This window comes from Notolabrus celidotus, chromosome 17, assembly GCF_009762535.1.
Source record: "Notolabrus celidotus isolate fNotCel1 chromosome 17, fNotCel1.pri, whole genome shotgun sequence".
Lineage (NCBI taxonomy): Eukaryota > Metazoa > Chordata > Actinopteri > Labriformes > Labridae > Notolabrus > Notolabrus celidotus.
Window position 1 is genome coordinate 6,096,553 of NC_048288.1, and position 9,808 is coordinate 6,106,360.

The 9,808-nt window shown below is 41.1% G+C and overlaps 1 protein-coding gene across 4 annotated transcripts in view; it reads left to right on the top strand.

Moving 5' to 3' along the window:
* cntnap2a (contactin associated protein 2a) overlaps nt 1-9,601 on the top strand; it is a 577,708-nt gene extending 568,107 nt beyond the window's left edge. For all 4 annotated transcript variants that reach the window (XM_034706352.1, XM_034706353.1, XM_034706355.1 and 1 more), the window contains 3 exons: nt 3,785-4,069; nt 6,562-6,633; nt 7,208-9,601. In XM_034706352.1, the coding sequence (XP_034562243.1) occupies nt 3,785-4,069; nt 6,562-6,633; nt 7,208-7,407 (557 nt within the window). In that variant the 3' untranslated portion in view covers nt 7,408-9,601. The remainder of the gene's footprint in view (nt 1-3,784; nt 4,070-6,561; nt 6,634-7,207) is intronic.
* Nucleotides 9,602-9,808: the final 207 nt, after the last annotated feature.

Consider the following 9,808-nt stretch of genomic DNA (forward strand, 5'->3'; position numbering starts at 1 on the left):
AGAGAGAGAAGTTGAGTGACAGTAATTCAGGGATAAAAGGGCAGAAATTGCTGCGTTTATAAAGGACCATTGACATAGATTGACATGGCAATAAGTGGGCCTCAGGTAATTTTCCCAGTTCTGGTATTTCACAGGAAGGGAGTTCTTGTGAAGTGTCAGCACTCAGACAAAGAGACTCTTCAGCTGAAAGAAAGGAAACAACAGAGAGGACGGAGTAGGCGTTAGCAGCGGCTAACAACAGCTTTTGTCGATTTTCTACTTCGTACTGATGTTAGATGTACTTTATTCCAACCGTGGTTGAAATATAGAAGCATCATGAGAAGTGATGCAAACTGCTGCCTTCATACAAAGATGGACGACACATCTCTGCCTCCTTCATTGTACAAAAGTGAACTCAGATCAGCCCTGTGACACTCTTTGTGCTGGTGGCAACATTTATAGTCTGCACAGAAGGGAACAGACATCCCAGCTCTCACTCTAAACAACATGCACATTTAGTTTGATGATAAAACACGTAGGCTGTTTCCGAAATGGCCTGCTACATACTACTCACTAATGTAGTAAGCAGTAGGTATTGCCTACTACATACTGCGTTTGAATTTAGTATGTAGTATGACTGTTCTGTCCGATCTGTCATGCAGCATGCTGAGCCAGACTTTGCTGTATTTCCGGTTTCGGAAAGCGGAAGTAAACAACGGCGAAGCCGATAAATAAAAATGCTTATTTAGCATCCATTTATGATTTAAAAAGTTAGGAAGTGGTTTATATTTAATTTGATAACTTTCACAGCACCCAAAAACGGATTTCCTCCCGTCAAAAAATGAGGAAAAAGAAAAAGCAGAACGAGTGCTGTGCATTATGGGAAACAGTACGCGAGGCAGACTGGTCCGATGCATACGGAGATATTTTCCCGTATCAGTAGACATCCGGGGAGTTTTGGCATATTGCAGATTTTGCTGTTGTTCACATACTACTTACTACATACTGAATTTTGGATGAATCAGTACGCACTGCTAGTATAGTAGGCGATTTCGGAAACAGCCTTAGTACTGACCAGACAGATTCTCATGTTGGTTTGGGAAAAGTGATGGAAAGTTGAGTTGCTCTTGTTTAGTGTTATGCTTCATCTTGTCATTCCTACTGTTTTATACTAATCCAGTGCACACAGCACAGCAGGTTCCATAATTGTCACTAAGGCTGTCAGTCATGGTGGTGCCCCCCTTTGAATAGCATCAAATAATCAATTAAAAACTACAGAAAATTAACAACATAACACTGTGCAACATCCTACGGATCACCTAAGGTGACAGAAACAACAAAAATAGGTTTCTCATGCGCACCAGAAAGTTTCTTATGAGCATGCAATCCATTTTAGGTCCTTAAGTGTCGAAATAAAGCTCAACTAACTCCTGCATTGTCATCTTTAGATTGAAACAGGTTGACAGTGGTGTACTGGTTGATCTCCATTGCATATCTGGTACCTTATGCACTAGTATTGCGTTATCACAAGAAATTTTCACTTGAGCATGGGTTGGTTTGTGGTGCGTATAGGAACATATGTAATTGTTATTTATCTCTTCCCATGTCGCTTTAATGGCTCCGTAATATCCGTAACACTTTAATATCCTTGTACGTAGTACCTTCATTCCCATCTCTTTCGTTCATAGCTTATTCTAAACTATGCTTCTGTATATACTTCTATTATTATTGTTGTTTCTACTATATTTGTATATAGTTTATCTTCTTTCTTTCTATTAGTATTCTGATATCCTTACCTATCATGTATAAGAGCATCTGTAACGACGTAATTTTCCCCCATGATCATGAAGTATTTTCTGATTCTGATTCTAAGAAATCAGCCTGATAAAAACTAATTATAGAGATAGAAATCGTGTTTTAGAAAAAAAAATTTAATATGTCTTGATTTTAAAGTTTGACTCATGTCCCATCTGTCAACATGGAGGCGTTATGGAGTGTACTGCAGCCAGCCTGTAGAGGGAGCTGCAACTGTTTAGCTATCATTTCATACAGTCAACAGATCAACCTTGCATTCCAGGTTGGGAATAAATAAGCATCATGACATTAAGGGGTGCATAAATGTCCAAGATGAGAGGCAAGGGTTGGATGCAAAGTCAGAGATTAGAAAGAGAACAGCATTAAAAAAAAACGTTGCATACACACATGTAATCATATAGACAACTAAAATGATTTATAGCCTCAGCTTCAGAGACAAAAGTTTTGAAACATATCAAATGTGAAGCAAACATATAGTTTTCATTCCAATGCTCCACAGGGACTGACACTCACATCGCTGTGTGTCCTTTAGAGATGTATGAAAACATGTTTTAGGCTACTTGGCATCCTTTGAGTGGGGAGATATGAGAGAAAGAGAGACTGCAAAGTGTAGTAGTTGTTAATTCATTATTCATCTTTTAATTTGACATCAGAGGTCAATGTCAGTTTATGTTCCTCCTCTGCTTCCTTTCTCCTCCTCCTGCCATCCCCAGTCTCTCTGCTCTCCTCCCTACTTGTTTGTGTACATTTGTTTATCCTGAGGAAGTTTCAAACTTGCAGAGAAATGCTTACTGCATCAGCAAAATGTGCCCCCTCTAGTTATCTTCAAAGACGATTTCTCTTTAGAAACTGCTTTAATCGGCACTTTAGATGCTTATCTTGCTGTCTTTCTGTCTCTTCACTTTTTCTTAATTTCAATTAAATGTACAGGCATGTGTTCAGATCATTTAAAGCTCCTGAAGGGAACTTTTGGTTTGAGTTTTAGCGTCCCCTGTGGACAAAGCAGTAACAATTATATCATATCCTGCTGTATTTAAAGAGTCAAATGTATCACTCGACTTTGTGTTGGATTATGTTACAACTCCAATTCCATAAGAGTAAGGAAACTATGATAAAACAGACATGACTCTGTAGTGGAAATCACTGCATTAAAAACAGACATGACTCTGTAGTGGAAATCACTGCATTAAAAACAGACATGACTGTAGTGGAAATCACTGCATTAAAAACAGACATGACTCTGTAGTGGAAGTCACTGCATTAAAAACAGACATGACTCTGTAGTGGAAATCCCTGCATTAAAAACAGACATGACTCTGTAGTAGAAGTCACTGCATTAAAAACAGACATGACTCTGTAGTGGAAATCACTGCATTAAAAACAGACATGACTCTGTAGTGGAAGTCACTGCATTAAAAACAGACATGACTCTGTAGTGGAAGTCACTGCATTAAAAACAGACATGACTCTGTAGTGGAAGTCACTGCATTAAAAACAGACATGACTCTGTAGTGGAAGTCACTGCATTAAAAACAGACATGACTCTGTAGTGGAAGTCACTGCATTAAAAACAGACATGACTCTGTAGTGGAAATCACTGCATTAAAAACAGACATGACTCTGTAGTGGAAATCACTGCATTAAAAACAGACATGACTGTAGTGGAAATCACTGCATTAAAAACAGACATGACTCTGTAGTGGAAGTCACTGCATTAAAAACAGACATGACTCTATAGTGGAAATCACTGCATTAAAAACAGACATGACTCTATAGTGGAAATCACTGCATGGAATCACTTCCAGAACCCTTGTCTGTAAACAAAGTTTGTCGCTGCATCCATAAATGCAGGGTCAAACTATGCAGAGGAAACCATTTATAAACAACTTATTCTTTCATACAGGATGCACTGATGAGTCGATGACATCAAGTCTAGTTTAGTAACACTTAACTGAGCCTGTCTCCTCTCCAACTCTGTGTCTCCATACAGAAACAGGACACATAGACCCAGTCCTCATCGAGCGCTACAACACCCCAGGCTTCATCGGCTGTCTATCACGGGTGCAGTTCAACGGAGTCGCACCCCTCAAGTCTGCACTGAGAACTGCCGCTCAGTCCCAGGCCACCCCCACAGACGCTCAGCCGGACAGACAACCTGCAGGCACTCTGCCCGTGTCTTTTCAGGGTAAACTGGTGGAGTCCAACTGTGGGGCATCACCTCTCACCATTCCACCCATGTCTGCTGCAACAGATCCCTGGCATCTGGACAACACAGGTACGATTACCAATACCAATAACAACCAAAACTGATCCAGTCAGTTCACAAGACTTTATATTTGGAGCTTCAAATGAAATCTGTTTTTGTTTTCTCTCAAGGTGGCTCATTTATTGCCAGAAAGACACGATTTTAACGCAAATGTGCACGAGAAACTCTTACACTAATCCCTGGTTACATTACTCAGCACCCCTATGTGTTCACACTGAGGCCTCAGTACCATTGTGTCTCATGTTTTACCCTCCCCGGTGATTTTGTTTCTGGCCATAGATGCCGCCGTTTCCTCCGACATGGTGCCAAGGGCGCCTTTGGGAACATTAAACTATCAGAGATCGATCAGGTCCATTGATCTGGGCTTCATGTCCAAACTCAGAGTCAGCTCTCCTCCGCTCCTCCTTATAAATGATAAGCATTTATCCTGCAGTGTATGTGCTATAGATAGAGCTAATTAATAATTCATGCAGCCCTCCTCCAATCCTTCACTTCCAAATGATCATGGTCCGTCTCCTCATTGATTTTGTTTTCCAGTTTCCTTCTGCGTAACTTTCTGTACTTCTGCAGTCCTCTCTCCCTCCTTCCCTCCTTTTTCCCATAAGATGATTTCTTGGCATATCAGAGCGCCTCCAGCTAGATGACAGACTATTATGAGTCACATTTCCCTCTCTTCCCTCTCTTTCACCTCCTTCTCTCTGCTCAGCCTCTCCTTCTCCTTCTTACTCATGCTTTTACTTCCCTGGAGAGCTATGAAGTCAGCAGCAGCAGAAATAGCTGCCAGCTCACAACAGAGTGAGGACGTCTGTGGGAGTGTGTGTGCATACAGGTTATTCTGCACTGTACACTTTCTTTGTATATAACATATGCATGTACGTATGTGTTCTTAAATGGCATTATTGTAAAACATGAGAAAACACGGTTAATGTACTCCGTTCATCCTCCCTTAAAGATGCGTCGTGCTGATGTCTGAGTGCTGTCTTGCCTTCAGATTTATAATTGAAATAAACGCTGCCCTGCTACACCAGAGTGATCTGAAACCATGACTCAGAGGCAGGAGACAGCTTCAAAGGGCTAACTCTTTGAATTTAAAAATGAACAACCAGTCTGAATACGGTGTGCTTTTTCCTAGATAATTATAATGACTCACTGACGTCCATCGATCTCTGGTTAATGTCAATTAATCAATCTTTATTTATATCGCGCCAAATCCCAACAAATGTTATCTGCAGACTCTTTCCAAACAGAGCAGGTCTAGACCGTACTCTATGTTCTATTATTAACAAAGACCCAACATCAAGACAGGATAAGATCCAGTCCCATCTTACAGACAGGACTCAGTCTGATCTCATTTTAATCCACCATGAGCAGAGCACTTTGCAGCATTTAGCAAGTTACAGTGGCAAGGACAAACTTCCTTTAACAGGCAGAAACCTCCAGCAGGACCAGACTCATGTTAGACACACATCTGCTGAGACCGTGTTGAGAGAGGGATAGAGGGAGATGAAGAGAGAGAGAGATGATAGTGGGGAGACGGATAGTAGTAACTATAGCAGCTGGAGTCTGGCACGTCCACAGCAGCAGAGATCCAGAGGAACCTACGAGACAAGGGAGCTCAGGGACTCCAGAAAGGTCTATGGTTAGGAACTTTAATGGGACAGGAAGAGTTAAAGTGATTGATAGGGAGGGGAGAGAGGGAAAGACAGGATCCCAGTGTGTCAGTCTAAGCCTATTGCAGCATAACTAAGAACTGGTCCAAGCCTGAGCCAGCTCTAACTATAAGCTTTATCAAAAAGGAAAGTTTGAAGCCTACTCTTAAAAGTAGAGAGGGTCTCTGCCTCACGGACCCTGACTTGTAGATGATTCCAAAGGAGAGGGGCTTGACAAATGAAGGCTCTACCTCCCATACTATTTTCAGAGCCTTTAGGTACGATGAGCCGGTCTGCATGTTGGGAGTGAAGTGAATGGGACAGCATTGACACTTTTCAGGAGTTCCAGTTTCCAGTGTTGTTCCCCGTGACGTAAAGCCAACCTGAGGATGTCCCTTAGACTAGAGTCTTCCGCATTTTTAAACACTGTTTACCTTTTTGACTTACTTTGATTCTCACACTGCACCTGTACACTAAGCTTGTTTGTGGAAGCTCAAACTCAAAGATCTTTGGTGGTATTTTAATTCTGTATGATTAAAAGTTCTGCTAATTTTGGACTGCTCACATGGGCCACCTTGGATTTTTTCCAAGGGAAGTGTGCCGTTCAAAAGCACAGTGGTGTCGTTGTTTTCTGTCATGGTGGCAGCAGGAGTGGTACCATAACTTTGGGGTGCTGAAAGGGACAAAATATGATGCCATTATACAAAAAAATATATCTGACCTTGTTCGCATCACGATTAATAAAATGACGCTGACAGCCCTCCTCTGTAGTTTTGTCTTCTCTCTTGTGACATGAGTTGCTTATTTTTGTGTTGCTGTTTACATTTAATTTTCAAACAACCTTTTTTGCAGATGCAGAGTTCCCCTTCAACGAGGAAAGAGTGATACCTGATGGAGTCAACAGAGACTCAGCCATCATCGGAGGTAAACTTTTATAACATGCAGTTAAACTTCTTGAGTCTGAAATAAATCTGCACGGACCAATAAAAGACATTTTCAAAAGTGATGCAGAAGAATGAAGTCACAAGCAGTCATGGTTAAATGAATCGATGGACATTAGACAGCTGATCACATGTTTTATAAAGTTCCAATGAAGGACATTGTTGGCAGCCTTAAAATATGATGGTGACCTGCTGTTGTTGTTGATTTTAAGTGGTTATAACAATAGATTGTCCCCAGACTACTGCTTGATTTATCAATAGATTGTTTTACAGACATTTTAGAAAGAAGGGGAAAAGACAAAGTTATCTTCACTTGTCTTAAACTCGTGAACACTCAGTTTACTGTCATAAAATGCTAGAAAAGCTAGAGCTACCATAAATTTATTTGAGAGGCTTTCAGCAGGAGATATTTGATGTTATTGGTTAGAAATGAGTCACAACATTAAATAGGTGTCTTCTCTGTGAATCTATCTGTGCTGAAACTATGCGTCAATTGGCTGATTGAAGCAAAGTTGTAGCAATGATTATATGATTTTGTGTCCCTGTGTCTCCTGCAGGTATCATCGCTGTGGTCATCTTCACCATCTTATGCACGCTGGTGTTCCTGATCCGCTACATGTTCCGTCACAAAGGCACCTACCACACCAACGAGGCCAAGGGCAGCGGGGAGTCTGCCGGAGAGTCAGCAGACACAGCCATCATCGGCACCGACAACCCAGAAACCATCGACGAATCAAAGAAGGAGTGGTTCATCTAACAGCCAATGGCAGGACTCTGAGGGAGGACGTGATTTGTCAGAACACCCGTTGGTTTCATTCAGTGACCAATCACGGGAGAGGTGAAGGAGAAGTCGTTCAATAAAGACAATAATCTCCCAGAGCACGCAGAGATGGCATAGACATGTACAGAAACCTTTTTGTTTGTTTGTTTGATTTGTTTTTTTTATATATATCAGAGTATTAGAGAGAGAAGGGGACGGTTACACAGCAGAGCACGGCTGTAACGGACTGTACATGTACATACTAACCGGCTTGTCCTTCTTTGTATCGTGCTTGGGAGTTTTCAGGAGTCCTTTGAATACTGTATATGACAAATAATTATACTTACCGGGGTCGTGTGATAGCACAGATTTATTGCCAGTCTCTGTTGCGTTTTATTTTTTAACAAAAATGGAATATCAAAAATGATCAAATCAACATGCCAAACCCCCTTTTCTTTGATTCATCAGGCTGAGGTTTCTCCTGCCTGTCAGCACTCACATCAGTCAGACACATGCCACCTGTACTGTGGTAATATAGACATGAATATGGATGCCAAACGTCACTATGTAAATACAATATTTGTGTTGTTTTTCCTTTTTCTTCAAAGAGTTATTCAGAATCCGATACATAAATACTGCTGAGGAACTCAGAACTATACTGCAATGTTATCTTACGTGTGTCCATTACATTGTATATGTGTGAAATATAGAGTTTTATGTTGAGATCTTTATGACATTCGATTGTATGGGATATTCCTTTCTGAGGACAGGCAGAGAGGGTTTTCTCAGAGCATGATGGGAAATCATGACACTCCATGGTTTGTTTTATCAGCACGGCAGCTTTTTCATTTCATACGAGTGAAACCAGGAGCCTTTACTCATCCAGACTCGAGCAGTCGGTTTGTTTCTTTGCCAAACACTTGAGTCTTACAACTTTTTTAGATCAGCTCGGACGTTCTGCGTTACATGTTCGTCTCTTTTTGCATCTCAGACAAATATTGAGCTGTGGGCTTGCAGTGTGTGCATGCGGCTGTGCACACATTTGCAGCTCTAATGACAAGAAGTGGATATTGGACAAGAGGAAATGCAGGAAACAGAGTTAAGAGGGTCACACAATAAGATGCAACAACTTTCAGAGTTGTACTCATGCACTAAACTCCATGCATTTAAGTTTGAAGCATCCAAGAACAAAATGCCACTATAAATTTGTTAATATCTGGGATAATTGGAGATAATTGGCTCACTAATGCATTGTGCCTTCAAGGTGTAGAGCCATATCACCTTGTCCCAGACAACTTAACTCAAACCTGCAAAAAAAACATGCATGAACCCTCATGAAGCAAAGTTTTCAGGTGTTTTTATGTTCCCTGATTTGACTGGTGCTCTTTTTAATTTACTCCTGAGTTTTAGAATCCTTCTAATGAATCTCAAACCCTCACAAATAGACCGACTTCTCCTCCAGCATATCTGTGTAGGTTCCTATGCGGCAAAAAGCAGCTACAACGATGTAGAGGAAAGCTGCAAGCTGCAAGTACAAGAAGTTTACACCTACCCTTCATGACTCACACAAACATGCATGATAAAGCATGAGTCAAGGTTGTCCTTCGATTCAAGAGGCGACGTGATCAGAATGAAGAGGCTGCTGCTTTGTCAACACTGAGTTGAGCTTCTCACAGTGCCACTGTCATCCGACATGCATTCAACCATGTACAATGTATATTTTCTGACTACTTTCCTGTCATTGTTGCTTATGTTTACCTTACCGTAGCATTTACAGAACAACGTGTTCCAGTTTGAAACCAGCTGCCAACTTTAATATTGCTTTGTGAACTTGCTTTTTTATGTTTGTTTGGTCAAGCTTCTGCCACGCCACCCTGTTACATGAATGATTTTGTACATCGTCGTCGCCTCATGGTTGAGTGGGAACTGTACATCGGAGATATTTATCAGAGAAACTCCTGCCTTCTTCTGCGGCCTCAAAGGAGACTCTCTCTGTCCACACATCACATCCATGAAGGCAAAACCAGTGACTTTCCTTTTTTTAAGATTACTTTACCAAGACTTAACATATACACACCCTCATGTGTGCTTTGAACATGATTATAACGGTTTATCAGCTCAAACAGACAGAATCATAACCCATATGTTTGCTTTCAGTTCTATTGAGTTCAATAAAGAGTGTTTGATCTTTCGTGTCTGTGTTTGTCTGTGTTTATGTAGAGGCATGTTCTGATACACACAACACTATCAAGCACAGGGGGTGGAATAAAATGTAAGGGGATTCAGGGGTCTTACACTGTCTAGTAGTCATGTCTTAAAAGACTGAAAGGGGTCAAAAACAAAACCCTCAGTCTCTAATAAGCCTATAGACTAGTATAAGTATCACCGTTGGACTCCC